This window comes from Gopherus evgoodei, chromosome 1 (assembly GCF_007399415.2).
Source record: "Gopherus evgoodei ecotype Sinaloan lineage chromosome 1, rGopEvg1_v1.p, whole genome shotgun sequence".
NCBI classification, from domain to species: domain Eukaryota; kingdom Metazoa; phylum Chordata; order Testudines; family Testudinidae; genus Gopherus; species Gopherus evgoodei.
This window is the reverse complement of record NC_044322.1, coordinates 212,103,630-212,125,687: the sequence shown is the minus strand read 5'-3', so window position 1 is coordinate 212,125,687 and position 22,058 is coordinate 212,103,630. Positions and strand designations below refer to the sequence as shown.

At 42.4% G+C, this 22,058-nt stretch overlaps 1 protein-coding gene across 1 annotated transcript in view; it reads left to right on the top strand.

Annotated features, from left to right (window-relative positions):
- POLQ (DNA polymerase theta) overlaps positions 1-19,538 on the top strand; it is a 147,502-nt gene extending 127,964 nt beyond the window's left edge. The window contains 5 exon segments of the mRNA XM_030534424.1: positions 695-806; positions 2,413-2,537; positions 4,383-4,536; positions 7,187-7,296; positions 19,231-19,538. Coding sequence (XP_030390284.1) covers positions 695-806; positions 2,413-2,537; positions 4,383-4,536; positions 7,187-7,296; positions 19,231-19,344 — 615 coding nt within the window. The 3' untranslated portion in view covers positions 19,345-19,538.
- The last annotated feature ends 2,520 nt before the right edge of the window (positions 19,539-22,058 follow it).

Here is a 22,058-nt window from a genome sequence, read left to right as displayed (position 1 = left end):
GAGCTTTCTGTCTCTTAAAAAACCTGTTTCCTTTGGCTATTAGATTATAAAATGAGGGAACGTAATTCTCCACCCCCTCCAGGAGATAAAATAGTTGCCATGTGGCCTCTATCCAGAATATTTTTAAGCACCCTGTCAGGAGGTTTTGATTGTTCTATCAAAAAAAACTATCTCCAGTAAGATGGGAAGAGGGAGATGGGGTTCATAATTTTCTGCAGTCATCAAAATACATTTCGGATTTGAGACTAGTATTGTATACTGTTGGCATGAACACATCAGAGCTTAAGCTAATAGCTGCAAATTCTGAAGATTTTCTAGTCTTTTTTTCCCACCCCCATTACTCTTAAGTGGATTATTTGGAAAATACGTGAAGGGAAGTTGAATTTTTATGGTGTATCAGTTACTTGCCTCTTCTAAAAGTAGGATACCGGACTGGATGGACCAGTGGTGTGATCTGTCACAGTAAATCTTATGTTACTCAGAAGATTCACTTTCAAAATTGTATCCTTGAAGTGTGTGATAAATGTCTTTCTCCATGAATGCAGAGTTATGATATCCCTAAAGCAACAGGATCCAGACTGAAATCCTAAAATCATATTGGGATTTACTCTTTTCCACAGTTTAACTTTTGTGTAATTCTGCTCTCTGAATCGCTAACCATGTACTTGTGATTCTGCTGTCTTTTCTCTGACAGATTTGCTATGGAATCATCTATGGAATGGGAGCTAAATCTTTAGGAGAACAGATGGGTATTGAGGAAAATGATGCTGCCTGCTACATCGAATCCTTCAAATCCAGATACCCAGGTAAAGTACACATTTGTGGTCCTTATTCTCTTCCCCCAAATTCCCTACCACTCCTGAGACTGGTTCAACTCATAACTCCTTCTATGCCTAAAGAAAAAGCTTTTCAAACTTGTATGTGTACACAAAGTAATGCAGTCTCTGCTTCCACATATACTCTGTGCCCCTGCTTGGTTAAACTATGTCCTGTAAATTAAATGCCGCATTACTTTAATTATTTTGTTGTTTTGACCATCAATAAGTCCACCCTGGAAGGTTGATTTTTAAAGCTCCCAACTTAGAATAAGTTCCTTATTAGAACATGCAGCTTTAAGGATATGTAATATTTCTGGACCTAAGGACTCTATTTGTCATTTGTAAACACAACTAGTCATCTTCCATGTTGAATGATCTTTTCCACATTGCCTTCAGCTTTCATCACATCTTAAACAGCTTTGCTTCTAGCCCTGCCATTTTTATCTGGCTGCTCAGAGTAGCTCCCACACACTTTATGTGAAGATATCATACTTTTAAGGAGCATCTCAGGTTTCCTTGAAAGAACTGTCTGAACAGGGGAGTAGCATTCAGAAAATGAGCAGAGGTCAAGTGGGATGAGTCACAGCAAGCTTTAATAGGAGAGCTTGGAGCTGAGCTGGAAAATAATGAAGTGAAGAGTCAGTGCTCCCTCACTGGGTCTGTTTTAAGGTTATCGCTGATAACTTTTGAGTTGTCTCCCATCTTGACTGAGGTCCATCAGAATATGACCCCCACTATAATATACAAAGGAAGCAGTATCTCATAACATTTCATAATACAGAACACTTACATGTAATACCGATTCAACATACTAAATTACACATATATCAGGTAATGCTATCTCTATTTTACATACTTTTCTCGTTTAGTATATCATGTTTTTTTAACATTTTTTCAATTTTTTTCAAGTCCTTAAAAGAATCTTTCTGAAATCCTAAAACTGGAGGAGTTTTAAAAATGTAAATCTTTGACCACTTCAATACAACTCTCATCCCCAACGGACAGCACACCCTTACTTAGAGTTTCTTTTTACTGCCCAAGACACATTCTCTCCTTTCCTTGCCGTTGGATGAGTTCTTTTTGTTCTGAAGATCTGACGTCACACTGTACGGTGCATCAAGGATTCTGATTCTTTCTTTCAATTTATTCTCCTCCTCATATGTATCCCTTCAGTGCCACCGTGAGTCCTGATTTCCCAGAATAAAGAATAAATAGAAGTGGTATAACATTGACATCCTACCACTTGGAATATAGTTGTGCACAGCTAGCTACAGCCTCATTCTCCTCCCAGTCATAATAAACTAACTCAGGAGAGCTGAATATACACCTGAAAGAAAGATCCCTCATTTGCTTTCCCTGTCTCGCAGGGGCAATGAGAAATGTAAGGACTTCCTGTTCTCTACATATTAGTGATGTGATATTTGGGATTCCAAAGCTAGTGTCAGTGCCTTAGCGCAAAAACAGAGTATGGAGTAAACATGAAATAACAGATGTTCTAGCATAAAGAACACAATACAGTGAGGGGGTGATGGAACTCTGGCTGGCTGTGTGGAATGATGGGACATTCTTTTTTTTGTTTGTTTCCTTTTCCCAGGGATTCAAAAATTCCTGAGGGAGACGGTGAAGAAATGCAGCAGAGATGGTTTTGTGCAGACCATCCTCGGGAGGCGCAGATACCTGCCAGCTATCAAAGATCCAAACCCTTACAGCAAAGCTCATGTATGTTGAGAACCGTTCTTTCTGAGCAGTAGAAATTCCAGCTGTACTGGACGGCAGTTATTTCCTCACTCTGAAGTAGTCATCAGTGTGAAGGATGGTTAGTTGGTTATGGACTTGCTGCTTCTCTGTAACATGACAAAAACAAATGGGCATTTACATAGGTATACTAATGTTCATTGGGGGTTCAGCTGGCAACATTTGGCCTGAGGTTGAACTCCAGGAGAGACCCTTCAACAAGATTATTATTATTTATAATAGTAGATTATATAATAATAATAATTAATAATGCAATTATTTATAATAGTGCCTGTACAGTGCTTGGTGCTTTCCAAATATGGAGGAATGCGCCATCTCTGCCCCCAAAGAACATGTCATCTAAAAAGATTTATCAATCAAATAGTTTTGAACACTTTAAAAATAGCGTCTTTCATCACACCATCAGTGTGGCTTTACCATGTTCATTCATGGCATGCATGTTACTCCATTCCATTAGTTCAGTGTTTTCTTAATTACCTTTTTAGAGCTTTTTGCTCATACTCTGAAGTAAATCTGCTGCAGCTTGGTATGCAGAAATCATAATGGTTGTAGCCTCACTTCATGACTCCTCATCTAGGAGTTGCAGTGAGTTATTTATTGATTTAAATGGGCACAATTTAAAAAAGTAGAGCAATGTTTAACCCTTTGGGATAAACAAGTCCCACCCAACAGTCCTCATGAATTGCATATTGTCTGGATTTCATCAAAAGATATTTCAAATTCTATACTTCTGCTAGTTAAAAAAGGGGCCCTTTAAAGGAAAACCACAGTGACTAGACTATGTATAGAAAATGTTTTGGAAGGGGACTCTTAGAAATATCTGTCACTGTTTTGCTATTTCCCTAATAGTGAGTTGACTCGGTGGGGGAACAGCCATTTTCCTGACACAGCGTTATACTTCTCGGTAGGAGACTCAATGTTATAATTAGGACTCAGTGGAAATCCAGATACCAAATAAATGCATGGAGAAACAGCAGACTTTCAAAATTGGTACAAGAATTTGGGCTTTTTATTTTTATTTATTTATTTATTTTACAAAAAAAAAAGACTATTTGGGTTAATTTTAAAGTTGCTAAATCTTATAGGTGCGACTTGATTAGACTGTGAAGAGAGGCAACTTCTGTTCAATTTTTACTTTTAAAAAATTATATTTAAGACCCTTTTATAAGATATTTTATTTTAATTTCAGCTTCCTTTAAATTTTCCTTTATTAATTTCAATTCGGAGGGGAGGAAAGAACCACCTGTGAAGAGAATTTTCTTGTTTGAGGAGGGCGTTAGTAGAGAGAGCTTTTTTTATGTGAAAAACCTGCCCCGTAACCATAGTAATGTAGCTTGTTTTGGTTTTTGAACAGGTTGTAATGTTCTGACTGGCAGATTTGCCACAATAGATCAGACCTCTGATCTGTGAAATCAAGCATCTTGCTTCTGGTGGTATCCTATACTTGATACTTTGCAGGAAGGCACAAGCACCCCATAATGCATCCAACTAGTTGTGTGATTGTCCTCTGCTGGACAAAATCAGACCTCCACAAGTGTGGTGGTCTCCCTGTAAGGGCTGGTGGCTGATAAAGGCTTATCAGCCTTAGTACTAATAATTGCAAGTATTTGAAAATTCTTCTCTAATGACTAGAGGCCTGTGGTTTGTGTAAGAAACTCTGACTTCTCTTCCCCATGCCAGTTTCTTGAAACTGTGTGTCTATTTGTGGTGTCTATTTGTATGTCACCATAGATTTTTTACGAAGTGTGTAACATATGGGGTTTATACCATGGGGTGAGTTTTCAGAGCTTATATCTTTGTAATCCTCAGGCAGAGCGCCAGGCTGTGAACACAGCAGTTCAGGGTTCTGCTGCTGACATTGTCAAAACAGCCACTGTGAACATTCAGAGGCGGCTTGATGCATTCCCCTCAGCAGTGAAGTCCCATGGACATGTGGAGAGCTCATTCCAGAGCAACAGGGCAGGTACGCTTTCATTCTTCTTCATATGTGATGTCAAAAGTCCAAAGCTGATAAAAGTAGCTTAAAATAAAAGCCTGCTATAGCTCGGGGATTTGGGCAAGTGGTGGGGAATAAATATTTATTTTCTTGTACCAGACTTGTCTGTCTTGTTGCGTTGGATGAGCAGGCAAGTCCTAAGGAGGAATGTGTGCTCAACTTGTGAATGAGAACAAAATACTCTGATCTGAAAACCCTAATTACCTGAATGGTTCAGGGGGCATATCAGAAATCTGGATAATTGAACTAGGAAAACAGGATTTCAATTGTGCTAAATCCATGATGTTACTACTGATTTGTTTAAAAAGGAGTGGACGGGGGAGTGCAAATGCTTCGTCTTCAAAAGCAGTGAGAAAACACCAATTGTAACAGGTTGGCCAAAGAATATAGTTTCCATTAGATTTAAGTCTGGAGTTTGTTTTTATTTAAGGTATAAAGATATGGTACAAAGCTTTTGTCAACATCAATTTGAGCTGGCCACACTACTTATGAATTAGCAGTTTCAATTGAATTATGCGGCTCATTCCCATAGGAGTGCCATTAAAACCTTTATGGCACAAAACATGTATATTTACCCATATATTTTAGACATGTTACATTAAGGGTCATAACAATTTTAATTGGCTCTGTATTTCATAGCCCTCCACCTATGTAGTAAGATTGTCCTAATACTGACAGTCCAATTTACAAGCCTTGGAGAGAGAGAAAATTAATAACTAATCTTCAGAGTCAAGTCAATAAGTCAGGTAGCTTTTCTTTGCCCCAAAATGCCAAGATTAGAAGGTTTGACAACTTGTGATGTGCCAGGGCTATAAATAAATGACATATCGTTCAAAAGTATATGTCTGCATGGAGGGAATTTCCAGTCTTCCAGTAATAAGCATCCTGATGGCTCATGGATTATAAATTTGTCACTGGTGCAGGACTGAACGTTATCCATCTTGCCCTTCTGGAAAGTGTAACTTTAGGAGGGAAAGAAGAGAAACATTTGTAGAAGATTTTTTTCTTTTTTTAATGGTGATGGTTGAAGTTTCTCAGAGGTTTGAAATGTTAGAAGTTATCCCAGAAGAAGCGAACTGGTGGGCAAGAGGCAAGTGAAGTGGTCAACAGTGCAATTTATCCCATGGCTATCCTACTGGGGGGGAGCGGAGGTGTGTTTTATAATAGTCATTTTAGGACAGAGGTGGGCAAACTATGGCCTGCGGGCCCCTCTTGCCTGGCCCCTAAGCCCCTGGCCCGAGAGGCTAGCCCCCGGCCACTCCCCTGCTGTTTCCCCTCCCCCGCAGCCTCAGCTCACTGTGCCACCAGTGCAATGCTCTGGGTGGTGGGGCTGTGAGCTTCTGGGGCAGCACAGCTGCAGAGCCCGGCCTGACCCGGTCTCTGTGCTGCGTGGTGGCAAGAGCGTGGCTGTAGTACTGCCAGCCACTGGTGCTTCAGGCAGTGCGGTAAGGGGGGAGTTGGATAGAGGGCAGGGGAGTACGGGATGGTGGTCAGGGGGCAGGGGTGTGGATAGGGATCGGGGCGGTCAGAGGGCAGGGAACAGGGGTGGTTGAATGGGGGCAGAGGTCCTGGGGGGGGGGGAACTCAGGCACAAGGGTGGGTTAGGTGAGACAGGAGTCCCTGGGGGGAGGGGAGGCCTGTCAGGAAGGAGCTGGTGGTTAGATGGGGTGGCGGGGGTTCCGGGTCTCATCAGAGGAGCAGGGGGTGGTGGATGGGGAAGGAGTCCGGGGTGGGGGGCTGTCAGGGGGCGAGAAGTAGGGGGGGTCAGATAGGGGCCAGGGGCTGGGCCATTCCTGGCTGTTTGGCACAGCCTCCCCTAACCAGCCCTCCATTCAATTTTGGAGACCCGATGTGGCCCTCAGGCCAAAAAGTTTGCCTGCCCCTCTTTTAGGTGTTAGACTGTACTGAGGATTGAATGAAGCCATTGATAGCTAGTATTTTGTCTGAACTGGAATCTCTCCATTTGCACTCTCACCTGCCATCTTCTAGGTCCCCATTTTTAGCTCTTAACATGGAGCATGCAGAAGGGATTCTGTTTTTGGCGGGTGTGGCCTGCTAAGATCCCATGTACACATCTGTTGTTTAGTGTTTTGGGCAAGGACTGCTTATGTTTTTCAGTAGGAGTAGCTGCAACTCCAGATCAGTGGAGTTGGCTGGGTAAAGCCTCACTGGCTATTTAGAATTAGCTATTAAAACGGTTTTGGAAGGGGAGCCGAATTCTAATTCATTGCCTGAGAGAACATTATACACCAAGTTCTCATTAAACCTGACGTGATTGTGTTTAAAATTTGCTTGTAGAACAGATGGTCTGAGAGAAGTGGTTGTCTTTGGGTTTTTTCCCTAATTTACATCTTCATAATTTAAGACTAGAATGTTTGTATTTGAAAAGCTTTGCATTAACAGTCTTTGTTTCCAGACAGTTATATGAATATTGATATAATAGAATAATAATGATATTTTATATATGTACCCTTGTGTGCATGGATGTTTTTTTATCTTGGCGCTCTGCCATACAATTCTTGTTTGTAGCATTATGAACATATATAAGTCTTTGGGGCTAAACCAGATATGATTATGTGTAATGCTGGTTAACTATGTATATATTTTCCCTGTGTAGGAAGGTTGGAAAGGAGAAGAAACAGAGGGATGTTACAGAGTGGAGGTTTCTTCATCCTCCAGCTCCATGATGAGCTCCTCTATGAGGTTGCAGAAGACAGTGTAATTCAGGTAGGAGTGTGTTTGCTTTTCCAGCCCATGTAATTTTCTATAACAAACCGGTTAAGTTTCCTTTCTAGAGGTCTGCCTTCTATTTCTTGAGATGTCTGCAGACTTGCCTATAAAAACAGTGTTTCTCTTAAGGCCAGATGAGTGTACAGAGAGTAACAGGGTCCAGGGCTCTTTGAGTAAGACAGGAAGTCCCCTGGCTAAAGTTGTTAGCTGCTAGCCCAAAGCAGTGCTGCCTTGGCTTAGCATGCTGGTGACCTAGTACCTGCAACTTTCTTACTGACTCAGGGTGGCAAAGTAGCTCCTCTGTGCAGCTGCACTGGATGTGTGTACTCCACCGGCAACTTGGTATTGATGGGCAGTTTTTTCTCCTTACTTTGGGGAGTCTTTGAGTTTGGGGGTTTTCTGCTTCATGGGGCCAACTTGGCTTCATGCATTGGGTCACTAAATTTATTATTTATTTATTGTAGTTTAAAATCTGTTTGTGTGGGAAGGAGGACACTGTGCTGTTGGTGCTTGTTGTCTCTTTGCTTGCCTCAGTTTTTTGTCTTCCTGGATGTCACCAAAGGAGCAGCTTTGAAAAGTGTCCCAGGTGCAATCACAAAATATTTATCACAGGCAAACTTACTCACTGTTTTTATTGCCTGGAAAAGGAACATGGCTAGCTGTGCTGTTCCGTCAGTGCCAGAAGTCTCGTGCCGAGTGTGTGTGTCTAGATGCACTCCTTGCTTCATTTATGACCACAGATAAATCCAAAGTGAAGTTAGCCCAGAATATTTCCAATAACAAATATTATGATATGCTGGAATTAAAAAACCCCGTCTGGCACTGAACGCTTCAGTGCAGATCTAGAGGGAAGAGTCCCCAAGCTGTGCTTCCACACCTTCAGTGTGTCTGGCTGACTCTCTCAGGACAGAGGGAGAGTGCTCTGCAGGTGCTTGGCATCGATTTCAAGCATGTAATGCTCCAGACACTCAATGAGGCATGAGACAAGGAGATCATATTTGACATCTTTGACTCCTGGATGGGATACTTCAAAACCTCTAGTGACTCAGCTTTTACGTTTTGTCTCTCCTCAAGTATGATGGAAGGCTATGTACCTTGTATACCATTTGGCAGGCAGGCTAAGCCAATTGGTAATAGGCTTATGGGAGTGGTTTCTGGATCAAAGAGAAGCAGATAATATCTTTCTAAAGTTGGGCATGCCTGAGAGATCTTTTCTCCTCTTCTCTCCAGCGAGCACCAAATGCTCTTCTGCACAAAGTGTCAAGTGAAGGCTGTGTTGAAAGATGACATCTCCATTCACTACTGTTTGGGAAATGTTTATGTACATCTTTCCTCTCCCATTACTTCTGGTTCTGATTAAGTTGAGGTGATATAAATAAAGATTCCATTATCTTAATGGTCCACCCACTGGCAAATAAGGTTCTCAACTCCATTTAGGACTACAAGTGGCTATTCCAGAGCATCTCATTATATTACATCACACAGAACAGGGACACCTCTTGACATCCTGCTCTGAGATCCCTCTCCTTATAAGCTGTTACTCTAAATCAAGAATATGGTGTTTTTACGCAAGTGCAGCCTTTTTAGCTGCCTGGAAGCAGTTTGACAGAATGAGATACCAGTTCAGATGGCAAGGTGGCCTGCTGTGAAAAAGTCTGATATGGATCCCTTCCTGCTTCTCTGTTTGGTTTTGTTCTTCACTTGTCAGTCTGCATGAGCCATACTCCCTTAGAGTTCACCTCTTCTATTTTGTCTTTCCACGAATGCACTGAAGGTAGACCAGCTTCTGGGACCTCTTCTTCAACTTTGTTAAGGCTGTGGGTTCATGTTTCTAAAAGGAGGTCATTTTCCTGGTGGCAGACATCAACTCCTCAACTGAGAGAGCTTCAGATGGTAGTTGACTGGTCCAACCATTTTTTAAAACTAAGTTTTTAAAGATAGGCTGGTGTTTTTTAAAAAAAATCCCAAATTCCTTCCACAGGTGTCAGAATTCCACCTTCTGCATCCGGTCAGTAGTTTTCTCCACATTTACACGTCCATTCCAGAGCGGCCTTTCTCCTTAAGACTGATATGAAAAGGTTCTAATCTTTCAATCTGAAGTGGACTAAAGTTCCTTTAGACTATCTAGTCTTCTGCACTTTGACTCTGGATCAATATGTCATGCTGTCTCCAAATGAACTGTGGCCATATATGTTTTCTGATGCATCCTTCATTGTTATTTAACAGGCCTGCAACTTCATGGTCACCTTAAGATAGAATTAATATCAGCTTCTGTATTGCCTGCCTCAGAACTGTTTCCATCCAATAGATTTTTTGTGCAGATGCCTAGAATCCCTTACATATTTGCACAAGGTATCATTGCCTGGAATCAGTCTTGCATTTCTACTCCAGATTTATCTAACTAATGTTACAGAATCTGTTTCCAGCTGGGCTAGTGATCACCTTTTCCCTCCTCCCTTCATATTCATTTTGAAGGCATGTTTCTGTTTTGGATTGTTTTTTGGTGGGGTGAGGTGGTTGACCTCCTGTATAACACAGGCCCTGAGACTTCTTGTTGAACTGGATCAGAGGTAGGCAACCTATGGCACGCGTGCCGAAGGCGGCAGGCAAGCTGATTTTCCGTGGCACTCACACTGCCCGGGTCCTGGCCACTGGTCTGGGGGGCTCTGCATTTTAATTTAATTTTAAATGAAGCATCTTAAACATTTTAAAAACCTTATTTACTTTACATACAACAATAATTTAGTTATATATTATAGACTTCTAGAAAGAGACCTAAAAACGTTAAAATGTATTACCGGCACGCGAAAGCTTAAATTAGAGTGAATAAATGAAGACTCGGCACACCACTTCTGAAAGGTTGCTGACCCCTGAACTAGAGCATATTTTTTAGAAAAACATGGAATGTTTTAGTTTTCAGATTGGATCAGAGAAAAGTTTCTCTTCTCTACTGGTGCCTCATGTAAAGGTTTTAGCATTATGTTTTTTGGCTGCTACAGCAGTTCTGGTCTGTGGAGAGTTAGCCTGGTTACATGCATAATGCTAGCTACAATTTATTTCCAGCTGCTAAAGTGCATTCAAAAACAACAAAAAATATCTGTCTAACCTATGTCCCTAGTCACCATAGTATCTGAGCACCTTCCAAGCATTTTAGAATAGAAGCAATGATAATCTCTTGCTTTCTCTTTTCCCCTTCCCAGTCTGTAGGGAAACATGTGATTCATTTATCGGGTTGTCGTTTGTGCATGTGAGAGCGAGAAGAACTCAGTTCTGCAAATGGCAAGCTCTCTCTAGTTTAAGTTCAGTGCCTGTGGAAGTTTTGTGTCTTGTGCTCATAAGATTTCCACGGTGCTTGACAGCTTCATCATTTTGCTGGAACATAGCGGTAATTGGAGGTCATGGTCAGTGGGAGAGGCAATCTCTCAGGCATCTAGGACCAAAACTGGGGAGGACTTTGAATATCAGGACAGAGACCATGAATTGGACTCTGCAGTCAGTGTGGAGCCCATGCAGTCTGTCACAGTTACCAGACATATTGCACCTCTGACCACTCTCCTTGTCTCTTCAGATGCACCCCTTCTGGCCTCTAGCCATCACTTGACTTGGCATGGAATCAAGCCATTCTCCCACTCACTAACCAGGTCCTGGGCTGCAGTCACTTGTGATTACCTGAGAAGACCTGACTTGGGTTCAGTACTTGCAGTTAATTTCTCTCCAGGAGTTTTGACAGTGATACTCAATGACCAAACAGCATTCTTAAAGCAAATGATTAATTATTTAGTACAAATGCATTTCAGAAAAACAGATCTTACAACAATAATCCTGTATTTATGTGTACCTGCTTCTCCCTAAGGCTTACTGTTCCCTGGATGTGGGGAAGGCCCAATTTCTTCAGGCTGTATTCACAGATTCCTGGTTCACACTACGGGGTTAGGTTGAATTTAGCTGCCTTAGGGCGATTTAAAAATGACTGCGTCCACACAACCAACCCTGTTCTGTCGACCTAAAGAGCTCTTAAAATCGACTTATGTACTCCTTGACGAGGGGAGTAGCACTAAAATCAACCTTGCTGGATTGAATTTGGGGTAGTGCAGAGGCAAATCGATGATATTGGCCTCCGGGAGCTATCCTAGAGTGCTCCATTGTGACCGCTCTGGACAGCACTTTGAACTCCCATGCACTAGCCAGGTACACAGGAAAAGCCCCGGGAACTTTTTAATTTCATTTCCTGTTTGGTCAGCGTGGTAAACTCAGCAGCACAAATGACTGTGCAGTCCTTCCCAGAATTGTAGCATGTAAAATGTTTCTACGCTCCCCCTATCATCTCCATCCCTGAGGTTATCGCAGATTAGAAGGCGAAAAAACCACACTCACAATGGCATGTTTTCTGAGCTCATGCAGTCCTCCCGCATGGATAGAGCACAGCTTAATGCATAGGGGCATTCAGTGGCAGAGGCCAGGAAAGCATTAAGTGAGCATGAAGAGCGGAGGCAGGATGTGATGCTGATGCTAATGGTGGAGCAAACGAACATGATGAAGCATCTGTTGGGGGAGCAAACGGACATGATGAAGCATCTACTGGAGCTGCAGGAAAACCAACAAGAGCACAGACCCCCACTGCATCCACTGTATAACTACCTACCCTCATCCCCATGTTTCATAGCCTCCTCACCCAGACACTCCTCACCTAGCCACTCCATTGCAGAGGATGGCTCACGCAACAGAAGGCTGTCATTCAAACAGTTTGATTTTTAGTGTGGCTACAATAAGCAATGTGGCCTTGTCCTTCCCTCCTCCCCCACCCCACCTGGGCTACCTTGTCCATTATTTCTATTGATCTAAAAAAAAATGAATCTATGGTTTCAAAACAATAGTTACTTTATTTTGAAGGGGGGAGGTTGGTTGGCTTACAGGGAATTAAATCAACAAAGGGGGCGGGTTTGCTTCAAGGAGAAAAACACAACTGTCACACCGAAGCCTGGCCAGTTGTGAAACTGGTTTTCAAAGCCTCTGTGATGTGCAGCGCACCTTGCTGTGCTCTTCTAATTGCCCTGGTATCTGGCTGCTCAAATTGGCAGCCAGGAGATTTGCCTCAACCTCCCACCCCACCATAAACATCTTCCCCTTACTCTCTCAGATATTATGGAGCACACAGCAAGCAGCAATAACAATGGGAATGTTGGTTGCGCTGAGGTCTGACCTAGTCGGTAAACAGCACCAGCGAGTTTTTAGATGTCCAAAGGCACATTCTAACACCATTCTGCACTTGCTTAGCCTATAGTTGAACTGCTCCTTACTACAGTCCAGGCTTCATGAGGCATGGGAGGAAGGTGTAGGCTGGGGTAGGTACGACCTCACGGTGCTGCCGGCTGGGAGAGCAGCCTTAGGCAGAAGCCTCCAGCTTGCATGATATTCCAAACAGGACTGAATCTCCATGAGACGAAACTTAAAGAAGAGAATGACCTGGAGTCTCTGGCTCCCATTCAGTGCTCTAAGAGGAGGATGGCCATGTCTGTCCAGGCACCCCTGATCGATTTCACGGAGGGAGGATTCCAATGAGTCCTTCTAGAGCAGCAGTACCACATCTGCCGGCAGCACCAGGAGCACCAGAAACAGATCCCCCGAGCTCATTTATGGGGAGCAGGAGAGCAGAGTTGCAGGGGAAGAGGTGGAATACCAGATGAGAGAGATTTGGAATTGGGGAACTTGTGGGGGAAGCTCAATGGCTTCTCCTGGTGGCCTGCAATCGTCGTCTCCTACAGAGTCATGTCCAAATGTCAGGCAATGTCCGAAATGCACTGGGTGCAATGGATTGGGCACGGGAAGTTCTCCAGAGTTTCAACAGAGGTGGGTCTGATGGCTTTTAGGCAGCATTTCAACCACACCACGTTTAATAAGCTGGTCTACTATCGACAAGCCATACGCCATGCCCTCGAGGTTGCTAGGAGCTGGGCAGGAAAGACTTGCCAGAACCTCGGCCAAGCGGCTAAAGACTAACTTCTGTAACAACAGCAAGGAGTGAGTGAGGGAGGACCAGAGCAGAGAGCAAATAGTTTCCGAAGTCACAAACAACAACAGGAGCCTTGAAGACAGTTGTTTATCCTGCAAGAGAAAAAACCCAGCCACATTCCACCCACTGTTTGAGGGGGACCTTTGCCAGATTTGCAGGGATAGATTCCTGGAGCTCTTCTACATGTACGATGAGGAAGGGAACCAGTCCTACTGCACCGTCTGCTGTGAAGGCAAGGAGCTGCTGCTGTGTAGCAATGCCAGGTGCTTCTGTGTCGAATGCTTGGAGGTCCCGGTAGGGCAAGGTACCTCGGCCAAGGCAAAAGAGCAAGAGCCCTGGAGCTGTTACATGTGTCAACCACAGAAGTGCTATGGAGTGTACAGTGCTGACCAGACTGGAATGTATGGCTGCACGACGACTTCACCAGCGACAAAGGACAGGAATATGATGCACCTAAAATCTAAAAAGGCCTGCACATTTCCCAGAGTCACTACCCTTGATAACAGAACATCAATGTTTGCATTGGCTACTTGGATCACAGCAGCCCCCACAGTAGACTTGCCCACAACAGCAGCGGTGACAGTGAGCTGAGCGGGCTCCATGCTTGCCATGGTATGGCGTGTGCACGGGTAACCCAGGGAAAAAGGCGCAAAACAGTTGTTTGCCGTTGCTTTCACGGAGGGAGAGGTGACTGACAACATGTATCCAAAACAACCCATGGCAATGTTTTTGCACCATCAGGTATTGGGAGCTTAACCCAGAATTCCAATGAGCAGCGGAGACTGTGGGAACTGTGGGATAGCTACCCACAGTGCACTGCTCCATAAGTAGATACTAGCTACGGTAGTGAGGACACACTCCACCGACTTAATGTGCTTAGTGGGGACATACGCAATCGACTTCTATAAAATTGACCTAATTTCATAGTGTAGACATACCCAGAGTCTCTCTCTGTCAGCCTGTCCCCTTGGACAGCCCTTGATAATTGAGCCCCGCTGTTCCTCTCTTGTTTAGTGTCTTTTGATCTCTGGGCTCCCTGCCTGGCAAAACAAGTCTCGTATCTTTGTTGGAGACAGGATATAGGCTCCTCAAGGCTAACAGTTCCTCCATTTTCTTGTAATTGTCCCCCAAGTGTTTTGTGTGGAAGTTCCTTATTTGCATCCATTTTGTTGCTTTCCTGCTCATTTTTCCCATAGTCCCCTATTAGGCTAGATCAATGGATTCCTGCAAGAAAGTCTTATAACCCAATATACAGTAACTTCCCATTACTGAGCAGGCCCTATACAATGTTCATAAAATTATTACATCTCAGTATTCTTAGGTTATTATATGGCAGTTCCACAGCCATCACACTGAGATCAAGCACTAGGGTGGTTTGTTCATGGTGAGTTGTGTTGCTAAACTGACAGGCTGCAGCAATTTATACCAGAGAGGTTTTTCAGGGTATATGGCTTATTCTTAATATAAATTGCAATTACCAAGCCAGGAAGTTAGGAATGTGTGCTTCACTGTGGCCAAATCTGTGTCTGATAAGATAAGAGGGGGTGCAAACTTCTGGACAATCACAGATAGATACTGGACCTCCCAGGAAAAGATGTACATTTCAGAGAAAGAGAGCTGCTCACCTGTCCTCCAAGACCACCCAGTCATCTTCAAAGCAACAGTTTTGACAGGTCAGTCAAGGGTTCAAATCCTTCCACGCTTCTGGTTTTACAGCTGCATCCATTTGCCCACCCCATCCCCTTTGGAGACCACCTTTCTCATTTCCATCAGGCTTGGAGGCAGATCACTACAAATGAATGGATCTCAGAGGTCATAATGTTGGGTTGTATCATCCATTTTACATCCTTCCCACCCTTCCACCCTCTTCCCCATCCCTTTTCAGGGATCCCTCAGCTTTCACTGAGACAAGAAGTTGAACTATGTCCTTCAGTTAGGAGCAATAGAGCCAATCCCTTCTCATCACAAGGGAAAAGGGTTTTACTCAAAGTAGTCTAAATAATAAGATGGGTGAACTAGAGTGCCTCGTGTTAAAGGAGGATTTTGATATAATAGGCATCATAACAACCTGGTGGAGTGAGGACAATCAATGGGACACAATCATTCCGGGGTACAAAATATATCAGAAGGACAGAACAGGTTGTGCGCGGTGGAGGAGTGGCACTATATGTGAAAGAAAATATAGAATCAAATGAAGTAAAGATCTTAAATGAATCCACATGTTGCATAGAATTTCTATGGATAGTAATTCCATGCTCTAAGAATATAACAGTAGGGATCTATTATCGACCACCTGACCAAGACAGTGATATTGATGATGAAATGCTAAGAGAGATTAGAAAGGCTATCAAAATAAATAACTCAATAATAGTGGAGGATTTCAATTATCCCCATATTGACTGGGTACATGTCACCTCAGGGTGAAATGCAGAGACAAAATTTCTCAATACTTTAAATGACTGCTGCTTGGAGCAGCTGGTACAGGAACCCACAAGGAGAGAGGCAACTCTCAATTTAGTCCTGAGTGGAGCGCAGGAGGCTGGTCCAAGAGGTAACTATAACAGGACCGCTTGGAAATAGTGACCATAATATAATAACATTTAACATCCCTGTGGTGGGAAGAACACCTCAATAGCCCAAAACTATGGCATTTAATTTCAGAAAGGGGACCTATGCAAAAATGAGGAGGTTAGTTAAACAGAAATTATAAGGTACAGCGACTAGAGTGAAATGCCTGCAAGCTGCATGGACACTTTTCAAAGACACCATAATACAGGCCCAACTTAAATGTATACCCCAAATTAAAAAACACAGTAAAAGAACTAAAAAAGAGCCACTGTGGCTTAACAACCGTGTAAAAGAAGCAGTGAGAGATAAAAAGGCATCTTTTAAAAAGTGGAAGTCAAATTCTAGTGAGGTAAATAGAAAGGAGCATAAACACTGCCAAATTAAGTGTAAAAATGTAATTAGAAAAGCCAAAAAGGAATTTGAAGAGCAGCTAGCCAAAAACTCAAAAGGTAATAAAATGTTTAAGTACATCAGAAGCAGGAAACCTGCTAAACAACCAGTGGGCCCCCTGCACGATCAAGATACAGAAGGAGTGTTTAAGATGATAAAGTCATTGCAGAGAAACTAAATGAATTCTTTGCTTCAGTCTTCATGGCTGAGGCTGTTAGGGAGATTCCCAAACCTGAGTAGTCCTTTGTAGGTGACACATCTGAGAAATTGTCACAGATTGAAGTATCAGAGGGGTAGCCGTGTTAGTCTGGATCCGTAAAAGCAGCAATATAGACTAACAGACGTTTTGGAGCATGAGCTTTCGTGGGTGAATACCCACTTCGTCAGATGCATGTAGCGGAAATTTCCAGGGACAAGTGTGTGTATATATATGCAGGCAAGCTAGAGATAATGAGGTAGGTTCAATCAGGGAGGATGAGGCCCCGTTCTAGCATGCTCCTAAACGTCTGTTAGTCTATAAGGTGTCACAGGATTCTTTGCTGCTTTTACAGATTGAAGTGTCACTGGAGGAGGTTTTGGAATTAATTGATAAACTTAACATTAACAAGTCACCTGGACCAGATGGCATTCACCCAAGAGTTCTGAAAGAACTCAAATGTGAAATTGCAGAAAATATTAACTATGGTTTGTAACCAGTCCTTTAAATCAGCTTCTGTATGCAATGACTTGAAGATAGCTAATGTAACACCAATATTTAAAAAGAGCTCTAGAGGTGATCCTGGCAATTACAGACCGGTAAGTCTAATGTCCGTACCAGGCAAATTAGTTGAAACAGTAGTAAAAAATAAAATTGTCAGACACATAGAAGAACATAAATTGTTGGGCAAAAGTTAACACTGTAGTGAAGACAAGCGCACATTAAATAATATGGGGAGAAGACTGAGCCTTCCAGGACTCCACAGCTGGGGCCTTTGGAAGTGGAAAGCAGTTGTCCATATCGACTCTGGGGGTTCTGTCTGAGAGGAAGGGCCTGAGACATTTCAGGGTGTTTCCCCTTCACTCTTGCAGCCTCTTGGAGGCAGAACAGAAATATTTGGTGATCAAAAGAATCAAATGCTGTAGAGGCCCATCTGGTGAGTATGGACAAGAAGAGAGAATTCTCACCAGAGCCACCAGTGGTGTCCTGTCCTGAAGCCTGACTGAGAGGGATCCAGGGCCAGGGTATGGATCCCTATAGGTGACACTGAATACTGTGATTAACTATCTTCTCAATTAGCTTGCTTAGAAAAGGGAGATTGAAAGTGTGGTGAAAAGTTTCTTTAGCCCTGGCTGGATTATTGCATGCTTCAATTTTGGTGGCAGGTTCCCTGTATCAAAGGAGGTGCTGACTATCTGCTGGATGGGAGTACCAAATATTCTCTACTCTCGTTCACCATTCAGAAAGGGCAGGGTTCAGAGTATGCTGATAGCATAAATGTCATCAGGGCATCCATGGCTGCTAATTACGTGTATAAATGAATATTTTCCTAATGATGCTATTCCATGAAAGCAATCGTTATATGTTGCATGATGGCAAATTGGAGGGAAGGTGTCCATGAGACGATCTGCTGGGCTAAAGAGACATCCTTGGAAGGTTTCGTTCTCCAAAAATGAGAATCTGTTGTGTTACTCTCTTCTAAACTGAAGCAGATTCCTTACTTGTAATGCATGTAGTCAGGGCTGATGTGTAAGCAGGGCTGGCCTGTGCTCCACTTCCCCTCCAAAGGCACTAGGAGTTGTCAGTGTTTTAGAATTTGCTGATCAGATCCAATCTGGTTCTTCTTCTTAGGGTCAGTGCAGAATTGCTCCTCCCAGGACACTCTTTTGTTTTATCAAACCCTTTAAAAGTTCCAAGGGATACAGCTTTCACTACTTCCCTGGAGAGACAGTCCTACAGCCCAGTATGTCTCTCAGGGCACATTCCCTGATATTGAGTATTTTTCCTATTCTATTTCTTAATTTCATGCCAATGCTCCTAGTTACATCCCTATGTATCACACTAAACAATTCCTTTCCCTCGCCAAGATTACCATCATGCAGATCTTCAGACAGTGCAGACTTTTATGTTCAGCACACCTTATCCCTTACTTTGTCAAGCTAGATATATTAAAGCAGCTTGCTATAACTTGAGGTTTATTTCTTCACTATGTATTTTCTGTACCCTCAATGTCATGATTCACATTTCTGATATCAGTAGCATACACTGAATGGAGAATAGAAATTTTTGTGGGACACTGGTCCATTTGAGTCTGAAAATTTAAAAAACTTACATTGGGGAGATCAATCAGGCAAGTGGGGAAGAACTATGGCTGGCTTAGATTTTTAGAAGAAAAAGTTGACATTTGTACAGTGGGTACAGTATAGTATGTTGTAATACCTCTTTCAGTATGTTACATATCTGTGTGATTATGTATTTATTGTGATCATGGGTATTATGACATTCCATTGGGACGATTTTGGTAAAATTATTGTTTTTCCAATTGCTTATAGCTGTCTCTTGTAGAGGACCTCTTATACTGACACACTGAGCTCTTTATTACTGGGTATCCTTGCTTTGTGTCTCTCCTTTTGTGTAGCGCCTCATATGATTTGCTTTAACTTCTCTTGTTTGCATGTTTTGGGAAGAATGTTTGGTAGAATCTGTTTCTGGCTAAAGCAGGAAGATAGGTCTCCAGTGTATGCAGCTCCTTAAGAAAGTGTATTAATACTTTCCTGAGTCTCTCCTTTCATATATCTTAATTGTACTTGAAACATTCAGTCAGACTCCTGTAAATGGAGAATCTATCCAAACACACAAACACAGTGGAGAGCTCCAAGCCTCTGACCTGCCAAACTAATGATGATGAAATGGAGCACCTGAAGTGTGTGGCTCCAGATCCCTCAACAGTGCATTGAAAATTCTAACCTCGTTTGTTTCCTTGCAGGTAGCTCAGATTGTCAAATTTGAGATGGAAAATGCCATAAAACTCTCAGTGAAGCTGAATGTTAAAGTGAAAATTGGGCCTAGCTGGGGAGACCTGCAGGAGCTGGAATTGTGAGCATGAAGCAAGACCCTCTCACAGTGATGAAACTTCATGCTCCATGGACTCTACAAGGCAGGTGCCAACTTACACAGGTGGAGACATTATTAACTGCACACTTCTTAGTAAATCCATCAAGTTGGTAGCTAATTGGTGCTTTTCTTTTTACTAAGCATTTTACAGACTGGCTTCTTAAATGTGTTTTGAAAGCCTTGTATGAATTCCCCAGGCAGACTTCTCTGTGAGGTCATATAGCTCAGCAAGGAGTGTTTACAGTTTACATTTATTAATTTCTAAATGCTAATATTTAAATGAATTCTCGTTAAAATATGTAAATTGAGGCTATGGATTTTAAAAAACCCAAACCTAATGAATTTGCTGCATCTGAAATTAAATGGACTTTTTAATACAATAAAACATGAGTCACTCAGGAAGTGTTCCTGCAGAGCCGTGTACAGGAGAAGAAATAGGATGCCACTGTATTTGTATTTAATGAAAAACTTTGTGTATGTTCAACACTTGGAGCCCTGCTGTGAGCCTCATGTGATGCCAATATTTTTGGAGATGGTATTAAAGTGTGGAGATGATTTTATAAACAGGTTGTGTTTTATTAGTAGAGTGTTGCCTTGTGGTGTGCCAGAGCAGAGAATTCTCTTTGCTAGAAGGAACGCTGTCTGCATGCTAGGGCCTTGATGTTTTAAGAAAATCAGTGGTTTGTTGTATCTCTGTTGCCTCCATGCCGTTCATCTTAGAATTGACCCTTGGAGAGTAATGTTGTTTTTGAATAAAAACAACACATCTTTGAAAACCTGCAATGCTCAATTTAAAACAAATAACAAATAAAAAAAAATAAAAACCTTACCTGGGGAAAATCTGGAGCTGGGTGACCAGAAGAAGCAACTTTCCCAGTACATGCATTTTGGGGTCTGTCTTGTTGATGAGTCATTTATACAGTAGCTGACTTCTTGCTGTAAATGACTTAGCCTTAGATACCAATCTTTCCCCTACTTTGGTACAATTACTACTGGTCAACCTGGGTGGGAGATTGTCTAGATTCACGTCTGTGATAACATCTTCACTTCAGTGCCTGTTACTTAGCCTCATAAACATGTAGAACATTTTTTCTAGGAAAGTGATACTGGAGCAGGCCTGAGGTCTATCTTGGACAGTCTCCTGTTTCCAGCAAATACCAGCACCAGCTGCTTCAGAGGAAGGGGTTAGAACCCCCCATTAGGTCCTAATCCCTAAATGTTAGACATTTGGTTTAAACCTTTGAGGCATGAGGTTTTTGTCTCCCTTACAAAATATCACATTAACATTAACTATTATAACTTTGGAATTCGTGTTATCCATATAAATGTCTGGTCTCAAATTTGCTGCCGTTTACTTTCATCAAATGTTCCCTTGTGTATTATGAGACAGGGAAAACAGAAGCTCCCAATCTGCCTTCTCTAGACCATTTTTTAGCATATAGACTTTATCACGTCCTCTCTTATTCATCTCTTTTCTAAGCTAAGCAATCCGTCTTTTCACTCTCTCCTCATTTGAGAGTTTTTTCATCATCTCATTTCTGAACTCCCTTTAATTCTGTAAATCCTTTTTTAACCTACATCTAGATGGAGTACACTTGCACCTTTGGCTTTTGAAAACAACCAGATACTGTGCTATTGCTTATTAATTTCAAGCATGGCCATTGTGCTGCTGGAAGGGGTGTCTGGAATTGAGATTTCATGAACACATAGTGAGTTTTTAAAGATGTGAACAGAGCCCGAGTGCATGGGGTCTGACTGCTGGGCCTTGTTCCTCTGAGTGTGCTGTTGTACTGGGGAAAAGACAAATGATGCTAACTGAAAAATAACCACCTTTGTTATACTACTGAGCTTAGTCCTGATCTGTCCTGCAACGCTTATGTCTCCTCCAGTGTTTTACCTTCAAGTCACACCACCTTCACTGTGTCACTATCACCCTCTGGGTGTCTGTCTGTCTAGGTTTATGTGCTATTTGTTGCCACGGTATCTGACACCTCTTGTATACTTCACCCTCCAGTTCAGCTGCAGGAATCATGCTTGTTTTCTCTCCTTTTCCAAGCTATTAAAGCTTAGAATTAACAGATATGGGCCTTGGCAGCAAGACATTAGCCTGGTGTCTGCCCACATGTGTACACTGAGCAAGGCTGGATGAGCCAGTCTGAATTCATTACCTAGGCACCAGAGACTAATGCTTTCCTTTGCCTGGGTGCCTGCTTCAGGCCTCAACAGGGACACTCGTTTCAGTTACTCCTTCTTTGATATATTTTTATTTTTCCCTCTTGAGTTCTGTTTTTAGAACTCATGAAAGGATGAACCTCATACACAGATTTTGCTGAGAATATGTATGTTGGGATGCTAATGAATAAAATGATTGGCACAGAGTTAAACTTTATTTGATAAACTCATTGGATTCATTATAATTAAGCAATAATTTAGAGCAAAGAAGAAGATAAAAGGTGGTCACTGCTCTGATGGTGAGGACGCTGCTGCATTTGAGTCGTATTAAAATTCTGAGCCCCTGCCTGCTGCTATTTTTGTACCTAAATTCGAATTAGATTTTCTTCAATTGTTAGCAAAGCTAAGCAGGAAAGAAGGGGAGGTGGGAGGGAGGGCTTTGCTGTTAGTTTGGTGGAAGTAGTCTTTGAGGTTAGGCTTTGGTCATTGGCAAAAACAAATCTCCAAAAGAGACTAGAAGAGAACTTG